Source organism: Haliaeetus albicilla, chromosome 4 (assembly GCF_947461875.1).
Source record: "Haliaeetus albicilla chromosome 4, bHalAlb1.1, whole genome shotgun sequence".
NCBI lineage: Eukaryota > Metazoa > Chordata > Aves > Accipitriformes > Accipitridae > Haliaeetus > Haliaeetus albicilla.
Genome location: NC_091486.1, coordinates 43,959,317 through 43,985,203, shown reverse-complemented (window position 1 = coordinate 43,985,203; position 25,887 = coordinate 43,959,317). Strand labels below are relative to the sequence as shown.

Here is a 25,887-nt window from a genome sequence, read left to right as displayed (position 1 = left end):
AAAACTTACTATTTGGATTGGTGCTCTGTTGTGGGTTTCTTTTTTGTTAGGAATGAAATATTTCCCGGAAGCAGACATCCATTACCTAGACAGAATCACTGGAGATGGAACGTTGCTGCATGAGAAATTTAATGGTTTCTGTAACCTAGAGAGGTTTTACAATGATCCAAAATGCCCTGATGGACACTCTTATCGACTGCAAGCTTGGCTCTTTGGTAATCGTGTTTTACAGTATGCTGATGCATTGGAGCATCTGCTGACCACAGGTTAGATTTCACAGTAAATAAATTTCACTTCTAAATTAACTTCCAAGTGTAAGTTGTGAATAAGATGTTTTGAAGTGCTTTGTTAGTATCTGCATTTTAAAATGAATGGCTCAATATTGTTAAGCTTTTCATATTCCCCCCCCCCCCCCCCCCCTTAGTGAGTACAGGTTAACAGCCCATTTAGAAAACTACCTTGCACATTTTCTGTTAGAGTAGTATCTTATATAATTTCTAGCAAAGGAAATAAGTACCAGTTACTGATTTTGTTAGTTTTAATTTGGCAATCCCTGATGACTGTTTTCAAGAAGATGTTTAAACATACCAGGATAGCTGTGAGTTGTACAGCCTTTTTAAAATTCTCCCTAGACTTACTTCGTGATGGTGACTTTTGTTCAGTCTTTTTGATTTCATTAAATACTGTGGTGTGGTGGTATTATTACAATTTGAGTGTCTTCTGGTGAGAAAAGACTTCCTGTACCAACACTGATTTACCTGTTGCTTGTGCTTTAATAAATGTTTTCCAAAAAAGATGAAAAGATGTGAATGCCAGAAAGTTTCAGACACATATGTAAATGTACTCCTTAAATACAGTAGTACTTAGCTACTGTAGTGGTAGGCACAGTAGGAGAATATATGGGTGAGACAGGCATGTTCAGCATACATATGCAGTATGTTTGCGTGAGCCAAAACCTTGCTTTTTTATTTAAAATTCCTAGAAAAGCATTTGGAAAACTGACTGTAAGAGCAGTACTGTCATTAATTTTAAATGTTGCTGCCAGCAGTCTCTTTGAGCCTTGCTGACTGGAACCTACTTTCAATTGCAGGACAAGGTGTGGTGATGGAGCGCTCTCCCTACAGCGACTTCGTGTTTCTGGATGCAATGTTTAAACAAGGCTATATCCACAAGCGATGTAAGTTGCTTGCATGCAAAAGGAATTTATTTTGCCATAATCTGTCGGAAGTGTGGTAGTTTAGCTTTCAAAAAAGAAACAAAAATGCCTGCTTGGAAGATGGGCTCCTTTGAATATTCAGAGTTGTTCATAAGGTGCTTAGCAGCTTGCTGTTCCATGCATCACGGACCAACCTCAAGCCATGAGACTTCCAGTTTTTCTTCAAGGCTTTGGTTCTGCTTATATGTTAAAGAACATGTATTCTGTGTATTGCTTGTGTCCTGTCAGCCAGACTTCCTGTAGTTCCCTGGAAATGTGGATGAGCATGCTGATGAAGACTAGAGGTCCCTCAGGCAGACCTTGATCTTGCAGCATTAGGTGGGAGGTAAATAATGGATCAACAAGGTTTGGCCTACTTGCCTTAAATGGCCAGCTCCCTTCTGAATCTCAAAAGAACACAAATGTTGCTCTTGTCTTCAGAGAGGGCAAGGAGGAGGATCCAGGGAGCTACAGGCCAGTCAGCCTCAGCTTGATCTGTGGAAAGGTGATGGAGCAAATCCTCCTTGAAGCCATTTCCAAACATGGAGAATGTGAAGGTGATGGAGAATAGTCATCATGAAAGGGAAATCCTGCTTAAACACCTGATAGTCAGCTCCTTGTAGAAGGCTAGCTCAGTGGATGAGGGGAGAGCAATGGCTCTTGTTTATCTTGACTTCAGCAAGGCTTTCAATACCTGTCTCATAACCTCCTTGCTGACAAACTGATGAAGTATGGGCTAAATATATGGGTAGTGATGTGGATTGAAAACCGCTGGTCTCAAAGGGTTGTGGTAAGTTGTGCGAAGTCCAACTGGAAGCTAATCACTAATGTTGTATCCCAGGGGAGGATACTGGGGCCAAAGCAGGTTTAAAGTGGGTTTAAAACGTGTGTGACAGGACACAGTGGAGCCTCAGCAGATTTGCAGGTGATGCAAAATTGAGAGGGGAGTGGTTGACACACTGTATGTTTTTGGTGCTGTTCAGAGGAACCTGGGCAGGCTGGAGAAGTGGTTGGATGTTAACCTCATGAAGTTCTACAAAAGGGAATTTTGCACCTGGGAAGGAATAACTGCAGGCTTGCCGTATACACTGGGAGCCAACTGTCTAGAAAATTATGCAGAGGAGGACCTGGGGGTCCTGGTGGACACCAAGTTGAATGTGAGCCAGCAATGTGCCCTTGCACCAAAGGATGCCATCGGGATGCTGCATGAAGAGTGTTGTCAGCAGGTCAAGGGAGGTGATAGCCAAATCTGGAGTGTTGTGCCCATTTCTGGGCTACCAGTTGAAAAAAAGGTGTCAACTTATTGGAGCAAGTCTAGCAAAGGTCACTAAGAAACTAGAGCATCCAGTGTATGAGTTGAAGCTGAGAGAGCTGGGATGTTTTTGGTCTTGAGAAGAAAAGGCTCAGGGGGATGTGTGTAAATACCTGATGGTATTTATGTGTATAAATATTTGATGGGTAGGAGTATTGGATGGAACCAGTCTTTTCTCAGTGGCACCTAGTGAGAGGACAAAAGGCAAAGGGCACAGACTGAAATACAAGGAGTTCCGTTTATAAGAAAAAACATTTTCTGCTGTGAAGGTAGTCAAACCCTGCAGCAGGTTGCCTGGGTAGGCTGTGGGATCTCTGTCCTGGAGATACTCGGAACCCTGTGGGACCCAGTCCTGAGCCATCTGCTCTAGTTGATCCCGCTCTGAGCAGAGTGGTTGAACCAGCTGATCTGTAGATGTTCCAGCCTCAGTGATTCTGTGGTTCAGGGTTATGGGTACTGAGCTCTTGAGCAGCACAGTGTTTCTGTGCTGGTGCCTTGTGGGCAGGCTTGTAGAGTCTCCATCCCTGGGCTAGGAATGGAGCGGTTCTGTGGCACATGTAGCAGACCAGCCACAGCCCAAACATGCAAACTTAAAGCTGCACGGAAGTTTGAAAGTCTGGAGAAAATAGCTGTAAATCCCAGTCATCAGCTGACCCCTAAATAAATTGCTATTGAAACTCCTGTTTCTGCCTGTTCTTAGCAAATCTGGCATTTTGGCTACTCCTGAGGTGAAGGTAATTGTTTCCCTGACTGCCTTGGGTTTCTGCTGCCTTGTTTGATTTGGCTTAGGTTTAGGAGCTGTGTATTTATTTTTTAAGACCCCTAAGTTGCAACTTCTTGCTGAATGAGTTTGAGAGCTGGTTATAATGAACTGTGTCTTAACTGCTCTGTGCTGGGGAGGCAAGCAAAGCCCAGCAACCACAGTTTATAGTTAATATAAAATTCCGACAACAAATAATGGATTGTACTGAAATCCTTAAGCAGCAAACATCTCGATTAGAGGTACTGCTGACTGCTGCTTACTGTGCTGCGAAGCACAGTAGGCTTTAAATTTTTCACAAACCATTTGAATTTGAAAGCCTGGCACTACATTTCTGGCTAAGCTGGTGAGTCTTACTGAGGACAGCTTGCACTTCAGCCAGGTCAAATGGAGCTTGTGCTATTCATGCTACTTAAATGTTGAATAGATGCTTTCCCTGAACCTGCATGGCTTCCTAATCACAAGCTATGACCCCCCAAATTCTTTAGGAATTTGACTGATGTGGTAGAAAAACCCAGTTGCACGGAACTGACCAACTCCCCTCAGATACATTTTTCTGTATGGGAAGGTGAGGTCCTCCAGTCCTATCCTCTGAAGCGGAGTCTGGTTGTTGTGTTTTTGGAGAGGTCTGCTGTTGCTTGTGTAGAGCACAGAGCTCTTGAGTAACAGTAGTGCAGAGTATGCCTCCAGTACAGGTGAGGGAGGGACACTGCTGGGTTGGTGACCTCTTAAAATACTTGCTTCACCGCAGCATGATTTTGTGTATGCATCGGAGAGCAAGGCAAATGCCTGCCTGATCCTTGGGTTTCCTCCCATGGTGGGAAGTGGAGTACTTCTTGCAAAGTCCTCTTGAAGCATGTGACTTTTTTTTCCGTTACAACCTTTGCCACACTATCATCTTTGTGGTAGGACAGGGCCACTTATTTCGTGTATGAGGCTGTGGCAGAAGGCAGCCCCAGCCAGTGGTCACCTCAGGTGACCTGAGTGCTGCAGTCTCTCCATGATGTTTCAAGGGTCTGTCTCTAAACAACAGAGGAAAAACCTAGGTTTCTCTAAAATTAAGTCAGAAATAAATCCCCCCTTTGATATAACTGATGTTAGATTTTTACATCTCAGTGCTTGTAGCTTCTTAGTTTAATTGTGTTTTTCTTTCTGTTTCTGGAAGATTTTTTTATTCTAAAAACTTCCTGAATCCTATTTGAGGAAAAGCCTACCCTAAACTTGCTAAACCAGCCAAGAAGAGACTACAAATATAAAGGTGGGGGATGTGGTTTATTTGCAAATAGAATGTGTTTAGCAAATGCAGGAAAAAACACTCAAGAAATGATTGCAGATTCATTACCCCAATTTTAATGCTGTTCCTATTGCACTTGTCCTCATTTGGAATGTGTGTATGTATTCAGCTGAGCTGCCTTTGGCTCTCCAGTGTGCTTGGTTTTGTTTTTATACAGGCCTTGATCACTACAACGAGATCAAAGACATCAGCATTTGTGAATTCCTGCCACCTCACTTGGTCATTTATATAGATGTACCCGTCCCAGAGGTGCAGAAGAGGATTCAAGAGAAAGGAGAGGTAATTTTCTCTCTTGCCACTGTTACTACCTATTAATGTCTGTTGTAGTTATGCACTTATGTGTGATTTCCATGGGGTTTGATGCAAAATTCTGCTTCAGAAAAGCTTCCTGTCCTCTTAAGTATAAGAACTGTGTTGGCGATGACTGGGTATTCTGGTATGCTTGATTTAAAAAAAAAAAAAAAAAAAAAAAAAAAATCGCCTTTTTTTTAAACTGCATCAGCATGCTGTCTTTTTCTGTAACGAGAAGTTCTATAAAATTCACCTGCTCTTAAAAACCAGCCTTTGTAGCTGCCATTTCAGGAGTCATGTCCAGGTAATATGCTTCTTGCAATATACTCCAAGATTATCTGTACTTCCTCAGTGCCACAAGCTCCAGCTGTGGTCCTTGTCTCCAGCTTCCCCAGCTGACTACTTTTCAGACATGGTGATGTTAGTGTGGGTCAGTTGTGATCAGCAAGTTTAGTTAACTTTCTGAAATTAGGAGAACTACTGCTTGGTGCTTTTGTGTTAACACAGCGTAACCACCAACTTTAAACTTAAAACTGATTTTGTATAGGTATTCCATGAGATATAAAATCCATGGAGCTTTCTGGCTAATGTTGCATAAAGTTCATAAGAAATACAGTTGCTTCTTGTCACTAGTGCAACTTCAATCTAGTCTGAGGTCATGCTATGTGACCCTTACCTATTGTTGATCTTTGACAGTTGTGGGACATTCTCACTTTTGCTTTCAAAACGTTTTCTTTGAGGGTGGCATAGTTCTTGCTTCAAGATGTCTTTTTTGAAGTCATAGTATTGGATGGAGACTACTGTTAAAAAGAAAATTGAGTCGGTCTGTAGCATTGTCTTCAAATTACCTTTCTCATTATATCACCATATTGGATTACTGGGTTATTGAAATAGTCTTGGATCAGAAAAGCTGTAGAGTTTTTTTAATATAATGACTAATCTAAATAAGGTTTTTGGTTTGAGTTCTTCCCCCTCCTGTGATATTTGGACATGTGTTTGTAACTGTTCTCAGATGTGTTACAAGGATTAAATGGTGTTTACCTGGTACCTTGTTCAAAGGCTGAGGGAAATTGTAGGCAAGTGAAGTATCTAACTGTGGAAAGCCTGACAGATTCAAAGAAAACTTGGATTTATTACTAAAAAATTCTCGGGTCTCTTAAATGCTTGGCAACGCTTGCTTCTTGGAGCATGTATGTGTATGTTAGTGTGCTAGGGTGATCTCGCAGCATTTCGTTTTGCAGTTTCCTGCTCATTTAAGAGGGAGAATGATGATTGCCGAAGGGAAGTGACTTCAGAGCAGTAAATGGAAGGCTGCCCTTGCTGCTTCGTGATCTCTGTGGCCTGGCTTGCTTAGTCTACTGGTCAAGTGACTCTCCCCTTCTGCCCTCCAGCAGTTTAGGCCATGACTGAACGTGCTTCTGCGCTTCAACGAACAAGATTCTTTTGTATAGGAAAACCATAGCTTTTTTGTTTTAGCAATTTCAGTGACAGAATTAGAAGCTTCTTAATGTATTGTGGGAACCTGTGAGTTCTTTGCCCTTGTGAGCATAAAGGTCCATGGCATTTTTGAGACGTAGCAGAAATTGCTGCTGTAACTGGTAACTTCCCTGGGGCAGTGGCACTGGTGAACGCTAGTGCTTGTTTGGGGATGGTATTTTTGGAACTTCTGCCTTCCTGGTGCATGTAGTGTTTGATTGGTACTCAGCATGCTGTTGTTGTAGGGCACTGGAAAAAGAAAAGCCCTCCAGTGAGCCCAACTAGCAGAGACATAGATCCTTCCAACATAATGGGCAGCTTGGATGAACATTTCAAGCAGGAAATGTAATTTAATTTTAGAATTGAAGGAACACTTGGTAGATTGGAGAAATGCATGGCATTTTGCAAATCTGGCATTAAAGTACACCGTGTGGCAGATGCTGCTGGTGGCGAACTGTGTAACAGCGGGTATAATAGCCATGAAATCTCAAAGAAAGATTTTTGGAGTGGGTGGTCGCTTGTGCACGTGTCTGAAACTGGAGAAGTGGGTGCACATTGGCCTTGTCATTGAAAAGGCAGACTTGGACAATCTGTTCTATGATTATCCTTTTTTTTTAGATGATTATGCAGGTAGCTAGGATTAATCAGTCCTTGGAAAGTTAAACTTTTTGAGACTGTTGATGTATGGTACTTTTAGTTTATGCAAGCTCAGAGAAAACAAGGTGTTTACTGTAACAAACTGAAATAAATTGCAAGAAAGTTTATTTTGCTTTTACATTCTTCTGTTGAATCTGCTTTTCCCTTTCTTTCTAGATTCACTAGCATATCAGAAGAATCTTACTCATATGGCTAATTATTAAACAATGGACATAATAGTACATGGTAAAGCAGTGATTAATGCAGACTTGTTCCTTGGGGTACTCTAGATATTTAGTGCCACATAAGAAATTCTAAACATTCCAACTGTCTTAATTCTTAAAATTTTCATTAATGTGTATGTGGTTCACTGGATATTTGGCTGCTAATACAAGAGTGAGCTCTTGACAGATGGTATAACAGTGCCTTCTGCTTAGACTGGAATCTACGTTGGTAAGAAAAGAAAACTCATTTCACAATATTGTTTTCTGTTTGTTTCTAGCCATATGAGAAAAAGGTGTCTGCTTTGTATCTCCAGAACATTGAGGACGCTTACAAGAAAACTTTCTTACCGGAGATCAGGTTAGCAAACCAAACTGTTTTGTCTGAGTTTTTGAGTAAAAATGAGTGCAGATCCTAAAATCTCTGCCAATATAAGCAAATAAAACCATGTCATGTGAGAAATCCTCTTTGTGCTACATGGTACACTATTATGTCTTAATGAATGGAGTATTGCATCCATGGCATACTAACTGTGTATACTCGTGTGTAGTTACGTCTGGCATCTGAAAAGCCTGATGTCAGTGTAACAATGTCGGAAAACTAAAAACGAAGTCTTTTTAGGTGTAAGCTTTGTAAAGTAATGGTTTTTGACTGAAAAGATTAAGAGTGGGTGAAGTGTTGTACAATAGTAAATTAACTGGACTTCATTAATTGACCTATCTAATATCATGGAATCATAGTCATTTACATTGGAAAAGACCTTTAAGGTCAGGGAGTCCTGCCACAGTATGTTGCAAATAATGTTGCAAAGCTAATGAGCCCCAATCTGCAGTATGGTTTTTTCATCCTGCTGTCTTGGGGCATTGCAACTTTGCTGTCATGCAGTTGGATACAGGGAAGCATAAATTTGTTCATAGTTAAGAGCACTTCAGCAGCAACGGCAGAAATCTGGTCTGTGTTTGCTCTGCAAAACAAGTTCTGTCTCCCTCTTCTGACAGTGCTCTGTGTGGTTGGTGTTGACACCTTTGTTTCTCTTTCTGTTAGCTCACAACAGTGGTTGGAGTGTTTTCTTGGAGTGATGTCCAGAATGCTATGGCTATAGCAGTGTGTGTGTGTTTGCATGACTTGAGGAGCGTGTGATGCAATATAAACTTTTCTCAGGCCTTTTTGGAAAGTTTGGGATTTTTCTCTCTCAAAACCACCTTTCAGTTGCCATAGCTTTGGCTAGTTTCTTGATAGTGATGCAAAATCAAAGGAGAAAGAGGTTTTCGGGTAAGGACTTGTTCCCTCTTCTGCTTCTGTTTCTCCACCTCATGAGGCATATACCTGACAGCCTTCTGCATTGGAAAAGGATTTGATGGACTTGTTGGTGCTGTTAAAGAGTGCACTGCTACCAGCTCTGAGAGTCTAAAGGTGCTCTTCTCTGGGCTCCCCTGGCTTTCTCTAACTGGGAAGCAAGAATGAGTGCCCTGTAAACTTGAGATGAGTAGACTATTACAGTTTGCCAGCTGTCCCAATTCTTATAGAAGAGGTCTATCAAAAATCAAACTGTCTTAAAAATCTAAAAGCATATGAATGCAAGCAATCTTGGTCCCTCATAAACAGATAGCTTTCTGGAAGGGGAAACTCTTAAAGGTCACAGAGCCAGGCCTACTTTACATAAAACGATCTAATCATGCAAGGTTCGGTGTGTGGATGAACCTGACTGTTTAAGTCAAAGTAGATCTTCAGGTATATTGTAGCCTGCTTGTTTCCCCTTGCTTTCTTGCTCCATCTCGCAAGGTAAATCAGTGTAATTGTGCTGTCAGCAATTGAACTGAATAACTTCATATTGAGCTTGTCATTCATACAGGGCAGAAGCTGATGGTGCGATGTACGGTCAGTTGCCTCCCAGTGCGTCCCCCACAGGTTAGCAGCCAGCACATGGCGCTCGGAAGGAAACAGGGGCTAAGGATGGAGAGGGAGGGTGGGAAGCCTTGGGACTGTCATCCCCCTGAGGGCAGAACTGTTTTGAATTTACTGGTGAGGAGAAAAATGCTGCTTGTTCTTTGGATCAAATCGAGCCCCAGAAATATACCGTGGTGTTTAGTGAGGCTAAATCCTAGACCTGGTCCTGCTGTGATTTCAACTCTTTCCCCTTTGTCTGTACATGGTCAGTACACTTGTTAAGCAAACACCCTCTGGTTGGCATCCTCATCAGCAGATGGGCTTACAATAGCTTGTCAGATCAATCTTTGTGCTCGGGTCTGAAGAAGGACGTCTCTGTCCCCTTGATGTGGGGGAGTTGTGAATGTGTGAAACTTCAGCTTTGTACATCTCTGGACCTTGCTGATGGCTTGTATATTGGATAAATATACAGAAGCTTCAACTGTCTTTGTTCACTGGCTTGCAGAGTGATGCAGTGAACTATATTCATGCCTGGCTATTAGTCTCTAGGCAGACTAAGTATTATTTGATTCCCTAACTCTTGAGGATGACCAAAATCTGGTTCAAACAGGCTAAAAAGAGTTGACCGTTGAACCAACTCCTGCATACTTTCCATGTTCCAGCTTATATTTGCTTGTTCTCTTGCTTTTCTTGAAATGCAGGAGGAAAATAGTGTAGTTTGTTACTTAGCAAAATTCCTGTTATCTTGTTCCATTTAATTGGAGCAACTTGATACTGCTTGAAGTCCTGTGTTTTATAGTGGATATTTGACTATGTTAAAATTGGTGCTTCCTTTCTAGTCTGACATGTTTATGATTGTCTTTTTAATGTGTCTTTTGATAGTGATTTGTGAGCCTGGTGCTGTGGCAGGTACTACCTTGTGATTTCAAACAGACCGCTTTTGGTTTTTGTTTGGTTTTTCTTTTCCTGGACTAAAGCCCTAAGATTGCTAATCTTCTCTTTCATATCCAGTACTACTTCCACAGAGCAGCTGTTTTCTCTTAATGAAAGCCCTAATAATCTGCAGAGTATCAAGTGATTTGATCTGTGTTGTTAATGCAATTGCCTCTGGCATATATGAAGTCTAACCTCTCCCTTTGATTACTGATAGTTGATATTGAAGATGCGAGTATGCATGCTACACTGTCACAGCAGCTCCCTTTGAAAGGAGGCCTTTTCTTTCTGTGGCTGAAGAGTTGTGTGAGGCTTTCTGCTTTGTTCTCAAGTTGAGAACAAACTCTTTAAGTATTTTCCCTTCTATGAGCACCAGTTGAATGGCTGACTGTAAGAGCTTGGGGGTTTGTAGGAATAAAAGGCATTTTATATATGAACTTTTTTTACCAGAGCTGTTTTGACTGACCAGTGTTAATGCAGACCAGGAACTAGTTTGGACTGCTGCAATTATAAATTATTTTAATAATGTGACTACTTAGAACAACTTAGATTGCCAACCTTTATCCTGATTAAACTTGGAAGTGGTTGTGCTAAGCAAAAAGTCTGTAAATTCTTCTCCATGCTCTTCAGCTTTGCTATGTGTTGTTTGATATACCGTGCACATTTGGCATCCATTTTGTTTTCTCTTAAGTTTTTGTTAGCTAAAGGAAAGGTCTACCAGGGCAGCTGGAGCAGGTTTGGGAACAACTGTTACTGAGGGCAGCTCTGTGTATGTAGTAGTGAACCATATTCATATAGGAATTCCTTTTGTGGCCCAGCTCTGCAAGTGACTTTTCTATGAAGGCTGCTGTATGAATAAGAAAACAATCTTGTAACCAGTAAGCTACTACCTGTTTTAAATGTTTTTATACTTACAGATCCTGCTGCCTGCGTTGTATTGGTTTAGTTAGCTCAGTCTTAGTAAATAAGAATGAATTAATGTATTCTTCTCTTAAAAATTACTCACAGGTATCAATGTACTTGTAAAAAGGAAGGTCTGCAGAAGTTTTGGGTTAGACTGGTTGAAAATTTCACTTGGCTTCAAATAGACTGGGAAATTGTAATTGGGGCAAGTGTCCACATTAATGAAATGGAAACAAATTCATAGGTGGGATTTTTTTTTAACTGAAACTATTTAGATCCCACAGGCCATTTGCTCTTTAAAAACAATTTTCCACCAGGAAAGCAGCAACTTACAGGTCTAATAGGAGTTCTATTGGAAGAACTCTGTAAGCATTCTAAAAAATTGCAAAGATTCTGGTTCTGTGTTTGTGCCTTTTAACTTTTATTTCTGCTTCATTTTGGAACAGGGGGGAGAGGATGGGTGGAGCAGTTGTATTGGGGGAATTCAATTTTTTTCCTCTTTGCAGCGAGACCAGTGAAGTTCTGCAGTACACAGCAACTGAGGCAGAGGATGTGGAGAAGGTAAGAGTTTGCTGCATACGTTCATGATTTTTTTTTTTTTTTAAAAACTTCAAAGACTGGAATGTAAAGAGAACACGTTGTCCTAGATAAACTTGGTTAACTACTTAATGCATTTAGTGTTTGTTGCTATGGAAAAGATCTGGGCTGGGTCTGTACTAGAATATTTTGATAAGTGAGTGTTGTTTTGTCAAAGTGGAAATCTCATCCCCCATCCCTCTTGCCAAGATACCTGGCTGGCTGAGCGAGCAAAACCCCCTTTAGGTCACATGATTATCGCTAATAATTTTGTTAGTGTCTTTTGTCTGATGTAACTTATGCCAGGGGTTTACAAATTTGGTTTATTTTTCCAAGCAAATCCTGTGAGGGAGGTGGAAGCAGCATTTTCTGAGTCCCTGCTGGGCTGTACAATGTTTGGCTGTTCAGTCAGCATCCCTGTTTGAAGTGGCTGGTGGGATGGGCAAGGCTCTGCATAGCTCAGTTTGGGAACTAATGACTAATTAACCAAGAGCTAAGTCACCCCCAGCATTCAGCTGAGACCTTACCAGTATAAGGTCTCTCTCTGTTGGCATTTGCCATTTTGCAGCTTCCTGTGATCCAGGATGGTGCACAGGTTCCTATGTGATTAAAATAGCTGTTGTTTTCTAAAAGCTTGTTGTTATTTGGTTATAGCAACCAAAGGCTGTTACCCTGGGTTATTCATCTGTATTGGCTAGCATGTGGTATCTAAACTGCAGTTTTTTCTCCAAATGGTTTTGCCAGACATGTTAGCCCTGGACCAAGCCAGATAAATTGCCTTCTCATTGCTAGAAATAAGCCATCTTTTATCCTGTGACAGGATTAAGGTGAGATCACTGCTTCCTCCTACTCCACTGTGTTATTTTTTGGAGTAGGTATAATGTATTTGCCTTATTTCAGCAAACATTCTTGCTCATGGAGGGCTACTAGTGGGATAACAGAAGCCTTCTGCTTCCGCATTGTTAACTTTTCTCTGTAGCTGCTGTCCCCAGCTGAGAAGAGCAACAAGCGTTTTGTAATTCTGGACAGGTTTGTAGTGGGCCCATTTCAGTTCTAGGGATGAAAGTTACACAGTGAATCCTTCAAAGCTCACTTGAATTCTGTGATAGCGATAAGGATCTCGGCTGCACTATATCTTTTCAGATATGTCTTGCTGATTTTAATATTTTCATCCTCTGTGTTTCTTGTTTGAAAGCTCTGATAATCCTTCTAGAGGCTGCGTAATGCTCTCCTTTCCTCTGTTGGAGGGGAAAAGAAATATGAGGCTGGTTATATTGCTTTTTGCTTTAGGAAATAGGTCTAGACCTTTGCACAGCAGTTACGTGATTAATTCCTAAATCAGCTGGGAACAGAGAAGTGGCAGGTTGATTACTCTGAGATGGAAAACGTACTAGTTTGGGAAGGGGATAAGGTTGGGAAGGTGTAACAGGCTTTCCCAAATCAGATGCAAAAGGCAAACAACATTTGCTTTAGTATACCAGCACGTGTCCACCCACCTGCGCTATGTATGACATTCAGCTGGTAGCAGGCCATCTTGCTGCAGAGGTTTGTGTGTAGTTTTGTGGGGGCACTTCCAGCTTGCCATGGGACATGTCTTAGAGGCTTTCCTAGCTAAGCCTCCAAGTCAGTGCTTAACTAAAGATCCTTAAGCCCAGCTTTGGAATTCGTAGCAAGGGAGGTTTCTGACTGCTTACTGCCTTCGTGGAGTTTTTAAAAAAAAAAAAAAAAGAAAAAAAAGGCATATTTGAACATTTCTAAGTGTTGACTGGGTTTGACTGGGATCAAGTTAATTTTCTTTGCAAGAGCCCATATGGTGCTGTGCTTTAGATCTGACCAAAACAGTGTTAATAATGCACTGGTATTTTAGCTATTGCTGAGCAGTGCTTGCATGGTGTCAAGACTGTCTGTTTCTCACTCTGCCCCCTGTGATTAGGCTAGGGGTGTGCAGAGGTTTTGGAGGGGAAACAGCTGGGACACCTGACCAAAGGGATATTCCACACCATGTAATGTCAGTCATGGTTAACAATAAAACTGGGAGGAGTTTTTTTCCAAAAAACTGAGAGCAATCCTGGGAGCAAGGATCTCCTGGATCTTTGAGCTTGGTTCCTGCTGCTGGATTTGGTGATTAATCTGTTTCAGTTGGAAGTCTGCGGTAAACTCTCCTCTCTTAAGCCCGACTTTGTTTGGAGGAACAAAGTGTGGATTCTAGTTGGCATCATGCGTGACAATAGCCTGCATCTAATATCCTCGTGTTCCCATGCAAAAGCTTTGTGAAGCAGAAAATACTGATAAGGACTTTCCTGGTCCTAAAAATTTAACCCCTGTTAGCAGCATTGCTGTGCATTTCTAAGCCTTTTAGTTCCCTTTATGAGAATATGGTTGTGTGCTACATTTTGAGTCCTGCCCTGTTGTAGCTGGATTTCTGGACACTCATGCACTTTATAAGAAGTTATCATTACTAACCAGTAGACTTGTCATGCAGTTTGAGTTTATACCCACAGAAAGGGCTGGTGGCTTCAGTGTAGCAGCAGGTAAATATAAGTTCACTGTGAAATCACTTCAGTGAGGCAACTGCTTGCATTTGGAGTACTGCAAAATTTCTAAAATTTCTGAAAATGAGGTGTTTTTGGAAACTTCAAAAAACGCAAAGGCCTTTCCCTTTGATCTGAGATCAACAGTGTTCATTCAGGTAGCTACCTGCAACCTTTACCAGCTGACAATTCTGACATGAATTTGTCTGTATCATTTTCAAGAAGGGAAAAAATGACTGAAGAGGGTAAACCTTCACATTTTGTCTTAGTCCTGAAGTTACTGTTTCCAAATAGCTCTTGAATCTTTGAGGTTTCAGTCTTGTGAAGTACCCCTGTGAAAAAGCGAGAGCGCAGCTTCATTGTTCTTATGTGCATAAAAAATAAAGTATTGGTTTAGTGCTAGCACGGTAGGGGTGCCCTTGCTTCTGGGGTAGGTAAGGCATATAGCAGCTGAAAGGCATTCCTTGTCAAAGTTCACACGCCTGCAGCCACAGTGAAGGTTCAGCTTCGCAGTGAGAAGCAACTTCTGTGGCAAGAAGGATCAGCATCCCAGGAATAATATGTTCTCTGACATATTTTTAGGTTTTGTGTTTGTTTGTTTGTTTTTTTTTTTTTTTGAAGGACAAAAATAATGAAATGGGAAGAAGCTGAAATGAACAAAAAACCAAGGTCAGAGTGTGGATGAGAACATAGAGCAATTATAGTTAGTTTTTTTCCAGATAACATAAAAGAAAGGATAAGATTTGAGAACCATGGTGTTTCAATCAAGAAGGTAGCCCCAGATGTTTGGTAGAAGAAATAAGAGAAAGTTGGGGGGGGGGGTTATTTGCTTGTTTTCTTCCCTTTGTTCTCTCTGATCATGTCTTGAAGTGGTCAGAATAAAGCAGTTTGTTTCCTCCCTAGATTTTTTTTGTAGTAAACCCCATTGCTAGAGATTTTATTTTAATCTTTTAAATCAGGGTTTAAAGTCAATCTAAAGCTCTTATTGCTCAAGTAAAGAGTCTACCACGCTCAGCAATCTTGGGTCATCACTGTACATAAGGTCATCAGTATGCACTGATGTAGTTCTTAATTTGGTTGGACAAATCTGGACTAGAGGAAGGATTATTATTATTTTGAAGTCAAAGTACAAGATGGTATCATTTTCATTGTTAGATGTTAGCTATAGAGATTGGTACTCTTTCCACTTCAAAGGATAATGTTGGGTTTTTTTCCCTTCTGTTCAGATTTATGTTACCTTTGGAATGAAATAGTTGAAATTTGGAAATAAGTGTTGGCAGGAGGGATTTGGCTTTGGCTTGTAGGATGTTTGTTTACACAGGTGTATCCTGTTGATAGATAGCAATGTTTAACTGTTAGCTAGCTTCAGTCTACAGATTATTTGCTATGTGATTTGGAGCTTAATTTTTTGGTGACCTTATACTTTAATGACTTTTGATTTGCTTATAGCAGACATACAGAAGTTAGAAATGACTTGTTTCTGAAGTGTGGTGGTTGGTTTTTTTTTTTTAAAAGATCAGTCGGGGTTTCTTACTGTAATTAACATTGGTTGTAGTTGCTAAAGGAGTAGTAAGTGCCTAAATGAGCTTCATTAGGGTGTTTAAGGCTGCTTTTACATGAGGATGAAACTGGGAATAAAAAGTTATCTATAGGTTTGTGTAATTATTTTTTTAAAAGCCTTGGATATTAAAAAAGAGGTGGGAGTAGAAAGGAAATAACTTAAAAACTTAACCAAAATTGTTTTAATTCCTCTGTGCTTGTGGATAGTGTTTTGTATTACGTATCAGTTTTATTCAATGTCACCAGCTTGTGTTAAATGGAGAAGATGGTGAAGATGGGAGGCTGCTGACTGACCAACTTTGTGCTGTGCCCTTTGCAAGTGCAGAAGTGAAAGGCTCCAGGGCTAGCCTGCATGAATTTTTCAGTTGTAGGTGCTGTATGTGGGCTGAGCTCCTTCCTGCAAGCTGTGGTCTGAACTCTGTGGGGTTGTAGACTGCATTGCTTCTTGTGTCCGTCTCTTGCTTAAAGGAAAGACCTACGAGGAAGGAGTTTGGGGAGAAGTCAGCTGACAGCGCAACCTATTGGGGTTTGGTGTCTTTGTCCCCAGAAATGATATGAATAGGAACAGTGTCACCTTCTACTGCCTGCCACCCCCTCAAGTCTTCCAACAGCAGCAATCACCAAATCACTGTGAAACAAGCTTAGAAATTGTAAGCTGTTCGTATTGGCTTAGTTGCAAAGATTATGGTAAGGGGTCTCATTATTGAAACCATTTTTTCTAAATCCTGCTATGCTCTGCAATATATTAAGACCTGATCTCTCCTGGATATTATTACAAGTTGTGCTGCAGTCAGGTTTAAATCATTCATTTGCTGCTAATTCCCAGGGGGTGCCAGGGCATTCCTTATAAATTAAAGAGCTGCTGTTCTAGCCTGGTTGGGAGGCTGATACCATTGTTAAGGAGCTGCTGGGAGAGATATCTTCTGATATGATAATAAGAGTGTGCAAAACTAATTTGGATACAGATTTCTTTTTCCCTGCAACATATTCTGAGCCCTATTGTTAGCAACTCTATTCTTAGTCCTGTCATCAGCCGTAGCGGGGAGTTTCCAAAGCTTTGCTGTGGGGTAGGGAAGTAATTGCTTTTGCATAGCTAATGGGAAGTATGGTGAAGGTTCAGCTTTTAAATTAAATAATTAAAATAGATAATGGATATTTTAACTAACTTACATATACCTTTCTTTCTCTTTACATCTTTAAATGCTTGTCTTGGGGAGTTATGTTACAGCACTTTGGTAGGAAGAAGCAGTTTCTAAGTAAAATTTTGAAAACTCTTCTAAATGTATGTGGTGCAGTTTTCTGTAGTGTTTTTTGAGGACTGGAACGTTTTTGCATCAAAAGGTGGATTTCTTGGCTTTTTTCTTTATGTGAAAAGTAGGTTTCTCATGCTCTCAGCTACATTATCTGGCTTGCCAACTTTGTCTCTTTGTAAGAGATCAGGAATGGTTAAAGAGCATCTAAACTTGCTTGAAGTTTTAAATATGCTTTGGTGATGTCATGTCAACTGTATTTTTTACGTCTTTATCAGCAAAATTAGTCTTTAAGAAATGTAAATGCCTCAAGGAGAATGATCATGCAGTCATATCTCTAAGTCATTATTTTGTACCATAAAAACATAATACTGGTAATAGAGTGGACCTTTATAGTCAAAACTACTTTGTAATAGCACTTTGCTATTGCCTTTTAAGTGGTAATAGATGGGATTTAGTGTTTGTTGTGATTGCAGGGAATAATTATAGTGGATTTAATGTACAATAAAGAATAGAAGCATTTTTCTTTTATTATTCTATCACTCACTTTATTACTGGCATCTGCTTACTTGATGTCAATGGATTGACAATGTGTCATCAGGATTTTGGTCCTGACCTCACAGCTTTATCCTTTCCTTCTGGAAGAGGCCTCTGAAAAGTGGTGTTTGGAGCTTTAACAATCCACTCCTTCCCAAGTTGCATCAAGGTACTATCTCCACCTCATCCTGAACCTTAAGTGTGTCCTCCCGACACTAGTTCAGGTTTCCTTCAGACCTAGTCAGTCGGGTGTGATAACCTCAGGCTTGTGTTAAGCAATTACCCAGTGGACCAGCAAAGATCTGTTTTCTGGTGGAGCCAGGCTGCAAGTGAAGCTCAAATATGGGATTGATAAGTTTGGGGATGCTGAAAGAATTATTTGCTGAGCTGGTGTTACTTGTTTGAATGGTTCCGGGTGCTCAGCTGTGAGTTTTACCTTTCCTTTCTGCTTGGGGTGCATGCATGCATGGGTAGGTCCTGATGACCGATGAAATTGTGAGCCTTTGGACTTCCGTCAGTATGGCTACTCCAAGTGTAAACATGCCTCGGTTTCTGTGATGTGAACCACACACAGCAACACTGAGAGACAATTGCCATAATTGCTCTTCAACCTGTCTCAGTCAGTATGCCACTGAGCCTTTTTTTTTGGGGGGGGGGGGAGCTTCCTATGTAGCATGATGGTTTTTGTTTGCAACAACAGGGAGTTAAATTTAGACTTACTTCTGTTTCTTCCTGATTCTACCTTAGAGGTGGGGTTGTACCTTCTTTGCTTCCTTTCAGCCCCAATGGCAGGTTGAGGAAGAGTGTCTTGGATCAGTTAAGAATTTGGAAATAAAGCACTTCTCAGCCGATGTATTCCCTGCCATCCTCTGCTCACCAAGGCTAAAAGCACCAGGAACTTTAGAGCTGGCCCCCATGTGTCTGCCCAGTGCTTATGGTAGGGCTACGACCTCCAGAAGAAATATGACTGGGAGATGATTTGTTAGCTCTAACAATTTGTATTGTTAATACAGCTTTAGCAGTGAAGCCTTTTTGCTGGGTGACTTGTTTAATAATATATTTTGATCGTTTTATTGATTTGGGGGGCATGTTCGTTGATTTTTGGATGTTCTGGTCAAACCACCTCTTAGTGTGATTTTTATCTTCTGATTCCAGGTAACTGAAGACATTGAGTACCTTAAGTTTGACAAGGGGCCATGGCTGGAGCAGGATGATGTTTCTTTCCATCATTTGAGACTTTAGTAAGTATGATGTCTTCCAGTAACTGAACATTTTCCCCTGAGATCTGATGTTAAAGCCTTGAGTTTTCAAAGTGCAAATACGTTTATATTTGCACTCTGACTTTTTTTTTGTCAGAAGTCAGCAGCAATAGCAGGCTTTTGTAATGTCGGTGCTTGGCACTGTAATATGGTGTGGCATTTTGCTGCTGATGATAATTGATTAGACGAGAGACTCCAGATGAGTAGATCCCATTCCACTAATGAAGGATAAGAACTCTCCAGGCATTTCCTAAGTGCTGTGACCTGTGGCCCTTAGGAAGGTATTTTTGTGAGCGCTTCTGTTCCTGGGTGATCACCCAAAAACATTTAATTTTAAAACAGAGCATTTATGCGGTTGGTGTGGTGGTTTCTGCGCTGCCCTGGCAGCGTGACATCCTTCAACAAAGCTTGTTGACAGAGCAACCTTGTAGCATGTTTTATATGTGGTGCTGTTTAGGTTGGCTGTGTTTAGTGTTTTTTCTAAAACTAGACTAACTTCTTATGCTGTCTGCTTTTAAATTATCTTTCCAGCAGTCAGGAAGCTGGCTGAACAGAGTATGGAGGGGGGAAAGGAATGAAGCAAACTTGGGTGACGGCTCAATAAGTCCTTTTTTCCTCCTTTCCTCTGACTCCCAGTAAATAATCCTAAGTAGAAGCTTTAATCCTAATTCATGGAATGAAGCATTGCAGTTCCATTGTTCATTCTCCATAATAACAAGGGGGATTGTAAAGTACAGCAGCTTAAGGGTGGGTTTTTGTTGTGGTGGGGTTTTTTTTTTGTTAAAGATCCTTCTGTCTAGTTAGATGTGAAGAGATCACATCTCTCCATAGATAGTGGCAAGTGCCTTGCTGGAATAGAATCAAATTTGATTATAATAACTCTTTGCAAGTACTCCATGGTTATCTGTCTTTCAATTCAGCTGTGGAGTGCTACTGGTGGGGCTGCATGTGTCCCCAGAGCAATGCTGAAAAGAGAGGTAGCCCTCCAAACTCCAAAATATGTTAAACCAAACCATTGACGTGTATGTAAGGACGTGAGATCAGACCTACACTTTTATCCATATGGTACAGATGAAGCATCAGGAGTGCCATTCTGAAGTCATGTTGATCAACAAAATGTGCTCTGGATAACCATGTATAAAGAATATATCTACACTTGTAAGATCTACACTTGTAAGACTATTAATAGAGGTAACCTTGCACTGAAGTGAGACAGGCTTCCCATTTTGCTAGAACTTAATCTTTAGACTGAATGTGCAGGTAGCAAGTGCAGTATAGTTACTACATTTTTAAAAACAAAATTTAAGAATTCTATTCTTTTCATATTAATTTCTGGTTATCTCACAGGTTAATAGAAACACAGGGATTTTTTTAAATTGAGTATCTGCCTTTGAATTTCTGTCTTTATTGTGACAGGCATCGGAGTAGTAAGTTTAACTGTTTTGCAGGCCTCTATTCTTTTCCTTTTACTTTTCTGTTCTGTTAACTTCAAATGCCTCCTAAAATTAGAGATAATGTTCCTTTTCTATGGCCCTGAAGACAGATTGCAGAAGAGCAGTGTTCGTTGGTGTCTAAGAGAAAGAAGTCATGATTCGGGTGCCCTTCCAGTATCTAAGAAGGGGTTTCTTTGTGTAGTAATTAAAGGATAGCATTTGGTAACTTAGACCCTGTAAAACTATCAAAATTATATTTCTTTATAGTCAAGTTGCTTGTTTTCCTATAGCTTCACACTGGTACAGGTACTAAGAAGTGATTATTAATTGCAGAGTGTAGGAGGGAGTTAAAGGAAAGCATACAATTAAAGAGCAGTATATTACGATATTGTATGGAAATTCTACTTCACAGCTGTGGAAGGGAATAAATTGCATTGTTAAGGACTCAATTTTTCATTGAACCCTGGGGAAGGCTGAAAGAATCTCCTGTACAAGGCTCCTGTCATTGTAGATAATATGAAATTATTTCTTCTAATGGCAGCGTGTGGCTGTTTTGAGATCTTACAATGCAACAAACTGCTAATTTAAATGTTCTCGTGGTTTGAGTTTTGCTGTTTCCCCTTGCCTTCAGCATAGCATTGTCAAGATAGCATTTGTATTTGGACATCTGATGAATGTGCTTGGTGTTTGCTTTGAATCTTCATTTGGTGCAGGGGTATTAGGGCATTGATCAAATGTGTAACAACAGATCCTATGCCAGTTTTGAGCCTTGCTCAGCTGAATGAGGAGATTGTGGGCAATATGTTGGGCAGCCTGGGAAAAGCACCTTTATAACTTTTTATAAAAATGTGTAGGTTTGGACATAATCTTTTCTCATGTTAACTCCAGAAGTGTGGGACAGACGTGAGTCTCCCATCACAGCTTGCACAAACTTCACTCATGAAAACATGTCAGGCCCAGTGCCAGACAGAGGACAAATGTGTAAGGACCAACCAAACGCTGCAGCGATTCTGCTGCACGTCTGCAGTGTTGGAATTGTGTCCCGGAGCATCAAATGCCAAACTCAGGTGTTAGTTCATGAATGTTAAAGCTGATGCTTTCCTCGCTTTTTCCAATGCCCAAGTAGAAAAGAGCTTGTGGTACCCAACCTTCTGCAGATTTTCAGGTGTCCCATGCCTACAGTAATTTTTCCCTTTGGAAAGAGTGTTTTAGCACGTTCCTGATGGGCTGCCTGTTCCATATGCTGGCACATGCTGCCCTCTCGTGGGTGTTTCTGGAAGGCCGAAGCAGGTATTTGTCTGTTTTTCCATCTGCAATTGCTTCCTTTGCTGACCTCCCAGCATTTTGCACAGCCCACTGATTCTGACTTGGGCTGTTTCAGATCTGATGCTGTCAGAGGGGCAGCACGCTCGGACCAGGCACCGCGGCGGGAGGTAGGGTGTAGCAGGTGTAATCCTGGTCTGGTGCTGAGTGGGCTGTTGGCAGTTTTACCTCCTCCACCTTCAGCTTGTACCAGCGCGTCTGGGGGAAGGGGACTGATGAGCAGGGGTGAGGATAACTTTTTCATTGCACGTATATCGGGTCTAATGCACAGAAATCCCAGCAGGGCCTCTGACTACTTTGGTAATGCAAATAAGTAAGCTAATCAAACCAGTGAGCCGTACCTGTATAAAATCAGTTGCATAATGATACCTTTTATCTCCCTGCCTTGCCCTTGAATGCTCTTTCCCTTGCCCTAATAGAGTAGTGTGCTTGTGGGACTGAGGCATGTCTTGGTAAAAGGTTAAAAATGTGTATATTTGTGTATGTAAGCTGGAGGGATCTCCGAGAGGATGCTCTTTACACCCTTCCTTCCTCTCCAGGTGCTGAGCCCAACAGAAACCATTCTGCTGGCTTTTTGAAATGTCTCAAGGAGTTCCTCTGTTGCCACTGCACTGTCTCAAGCATGTTTTTATCTGTGCCCTTCCCAGTGAAATCGTGTGACTGTCTACATGCATTGCAAAATAAACAATGTTTTGGAATGAACAGCTGTAGCTTGTGTAACATTGCCTGTGTTGCTTTACCAGCTGGTGGGTGGAGCTTACTGCATTTGACTTGTTTCATCAGACAAGTCCACAGTTAAATCTGTTACATCCCTGCAGCTCCTTCAGAATTTGCTAGAGTAGAACATATTTTGTATGGACAAATCTTTGGCTTTTTTCAGCCACCACTAATTTCATTTAAAAAAAAGGCATTTGTTTTATCTTGATGAAAAGGGGATCTATTTACATTTGGAAACAATCTAGCCATGAAATAGTTTGCCACTCTCATCTGTTCAGTTTTGTTCATTAATAACTATTAGTGTGCCACAAACCCTGTGTAGTAAATCCTCCAGTATTGTACTTGGCAGGACATGAGACATATATTTTGAAGTTGTTACTGAAGGACCGTGTATGTGCAGTGACTAGTAATTTCTAAGTTCTCTTAACATTTGTTTAGCTTCTTGGAGTTTTTCCTAACCCCAGAGCTTGGCTCCTATTTCTTTTCTGTACATCTTGCTCTGGTTAAATGAAATGTTGCAACAATGAAGCATGGGAGTGAATGAGGGAGAGTGACCCTTCAGCTCTGTTTCACAGTGTAATTGAGCATGCTTAGCAAAGGGAAGAAGTTTCCATGTTTCAATGTCTATCTTTGATTTCAAATAGCAGGATTGGAATGCTTGCAAGAGGTGTATTGGACTTGTTTTTGAAACTTTTTGTAATGAAGACTCCAAAATCTCATAAACCATTAATTGTAAAACTTCTGGCGCTATTAAAAACTGCTTCCTTTAGCACCTTACTTTTCTCTTGCTTCAATTGAAATAGTTCTTTGTAGTTTCCTCTTTGCAGTAGCTTTTTATAGATTTGAAGAACTGTTGTTGCACCTTCTCACCTTCTCTTGCAGACCTGCTTTACTTGGAAAGCTCTTTTTTCTTTCTTGATGTTCATGGTGAGTGTTTGTTGCTCACCAAGGGAGTGGCCATGGTTCACCTTGGGCATGGCATACTTTTTCTGCCTAACCAAATGGTGGAGTCCCTTTGGCAGAAGGTCTGTATGTCATTGTCTTGTCTTTACTAAGTTCTGGAGAATATGGGCAAGGAAAGACATCTGGGGGGGACGCACAGCCCATGGCTGTCCTGTGTGCCTGCTGAATGAGCGCAGAAACAGAGGAGGTCAGTATGGCAAGAGTTGGATGCAGGAACCATCTCTCCCACCCAGCTCTATGTGCCTGTGGCATGAGTCAGGAGCATTTCTCCTTTCCCCTGCTCTCACAAGCATGGGCAAAATCATGAGCGTATCACACGCTTGCTGGCTCACTCGCACGTGTTGTACCCTACCCCCGGGAGGCAGGGAAGCCAACCGCAGCAGGGGTTGCAGAGCCCTGGCCGAGGTAATAAGGGTGTGAAGAGCAGAGGAATGAATGCCACCCACTCAGATTCAAACCTGAAACACAATAACTGGTTGGTGAGAAGCTAGTTTCAAGGTGTGCGAGAATATCTTCTGTTTTCCAGTGGGATCTACCTGCTATTTCTCAAGTTACTTAACATGTTTAAGCGCAGAATTAACTTGATATGCTTTGTGTTGCTGGCTCTAAGCCTCTTAGACCAGTGAATGCTTTTAGGTAGGAAGTGCAGTTTTCTAATACTGTGTATATTGTCACTTCAGTTTTTGACTATGTCAACATCAGTTGTTGAGAAATCATGGCGCAGGCTATGCAAACTGGGGTTTTTGTTTGGTTGACTGGTTTATTTTTCTTCCAGTCTACTTCCTTTACCCTATATTGCACCTTTAGCAAATACGTTCATAAGACTTTCTAATGTTCATTGTGATAGGCCATCTTGGGACTCTGTTTTATACAGAGGTGGGGAAAAAAAAGCTAAGGTCCTGGAAACAGAAGTTCTAGAAAGTATATCCAGCTGATGAAAGAGCTGCACTAACTTCAGGATGGCTTGTAATACTTGTGAGTCATCAGGTTTCTGCAGGTTCCCTATAAAATTTGTGTATCCTTGTTGTAAGCTGCCTGTAAGGGAAACAGGACATCCTCTGAAGAGAGGCAGGAATGCGTTAGTACCAATTCCTCAGTACCTGGTTGTGCGTGTTGTACTGGACATAATGTGTGAAGCAGGTGTGTAATAGGTGCTTTTGGAGAAGAGATGAGCTACCCGTTGCTGTAACGTACTTGCAAGTGTGATTCCTGTATAGCAATGGGAAGAGCTCTAGCTAACAGGGTTATGTATGGTTGCAGTGATGGTGAGCTAAAAATCTGATGTTCCTACAGTATTAGGACCATGCAGTCACTTGAATACTCTGTTAGGTTTGAAATGTTGCATAATCTTATGGGTAGGTAAAGCACACTCTGGGAAGCTGTGCTACTGCATGATGAAAGCTGCTTCAAGAAAACATGGTTAAGTGCCAGAAAATAATAAATAGTGATAATTTTGTGCTGGGGGAGAGAGAGAAAACTAAGGAAACATAAAAGGTGTCTTTAAATGCTTCCTGCTGAGCAGTGAATTAGTTCTGGCAAGCGAATGTGGTTTTGTGGTTAAAGACATTGTTGTGGCAGGTGTCTTTGGGTGGTGCTTTTAGTTAGTATTCAAAGTTATTTCTTAAGGTGCAGAGCTGAAGCTGGAGAAGCCATCTTTGGTAGCATTAGGTTTGTGTTTTTTTGTTGTGCAGCGGTTTCTTTGGAGGCAGTGGTTGTGAGAGCAAAGAAGTTTTAAGAGCAGTAGGTTTTCTGTCTTGGCCACTGACTAAAATAAATTGTGCCTGGGAGTTGTCCTCTGTAATTGCCATTTGGCTGAGATTCATGAAGGAGTGGAGTAACTGCAGACTGGTTGACTACTGGACTTGCTTTATGTGTGTCAAGTTATACTTCACATATGCCTGGACAAATTTTATCTGCTTTCTCCTACAGACTTGTAAGGTCCAGAACATCTGCTGCTACTTGGCAAAGAGCGGACTCTCCCATTTCTGTGGGAAGAAGGGATGGCGATGTTTATTCACTGATGTATTTAGTGGATCTTCCACCACCTGTGCTGTTAAGCCTGAGCTCAGCAAGGTCTTTAAACAGTGCCTGCACGTGGTCTTGTTCAAATCAAAATTCTTAGCTTCTCTGCTCTCTGCACAAGAGAATGCAGATTAAAATGCAGATTAAAGCTCGTAGCGTTGGTACTCATTACAAGTGTGGTTGCAGGATGGGCTGTACTTGAGGAATGAAGAGCTGGTACCTGAAAGGCTGCTTTCTGCTGGGGTCTCTTTATTTAGTTTGGGGTTAATTAGCAGTGGGTATTAGAGCTGATTCCTTCTCACAGAACCCCAAGAGAGGAGACATAGCAGGTGCAAAGGTGCTCTTCCTGAAGCACGCTGGGATTCAGAAATAAAACCAGTTGCATTGTCAAATCACCCTTTTGGGCAAGCTCTTCCATCCCAGCTCGGTTATTCCAGGCTGTCCTGGAGTGAGAAGGCTGGGAGTGGCCCAGGGGAGGGCCGGTGCTAGCATGTCATGAAAATAGCTCTTGTTGTGTTGGTGAGGAGGCAAAGGAGGACTTATTTTCCTGGCTTCTAGCATGTGAAATATACATTTAATGTATGTGAAGACATAATGTAGTGGTGTATAGGAAGCATCTTTGGTGTTCATCCTTGTCTTGCAAAAGGGCATTTATCCTTACCTTCTCCTATCTCAACTTTTACTAGATTATTATATTTCCTTACTAACTTGTCTGTAGTAGGATAATTTACTGTGTGCATGTCAGGATACATTAGCAGACTAGTTTACTTGTTTAAACTGTTCAGTGCTGTGAGGTAAGATCCCAAA

The 25,887-nt window shown here is 41.2% G+C and overlaps 1 protein-coding gene across 1 annotated transcript in view; it reads left to right on the top strand.

Moving 5' to 3' along the window:
* NDUFA10 (NADH:ubiquinone oxidoreductase subunit A10) overlaps positions 1-25,887 on the top strand; it is a 43,304-nt gene that overhangs the window by 2,012 nt on the left and 15,405 nt on the right. Inside the window, exons 3-8 of the mRNA XM_069782195.1 lie at positions 51-266; positions 1,091-1,177; positions 4,719-4,840; positions 7,467-7,546; positions 11,416-11,470; positions 18,519-18,604. Coding sequence (XP_069638296.1) covers positions 51-266; positions 1,091-1,177; positions 4,719-4,840; positions 7,467-7,546; positions 11,416-11,470; positions 18,519-18,604 — 646 coding nt within the window. The remainder of the gene's footprint in view (positions 1-50; positions 267-1,090; positions 1,178-4,718; positions 4,841-7,466; positions 7,547-11,415; positions 11,471-18,518; positions 18,605-25,887) is intronic.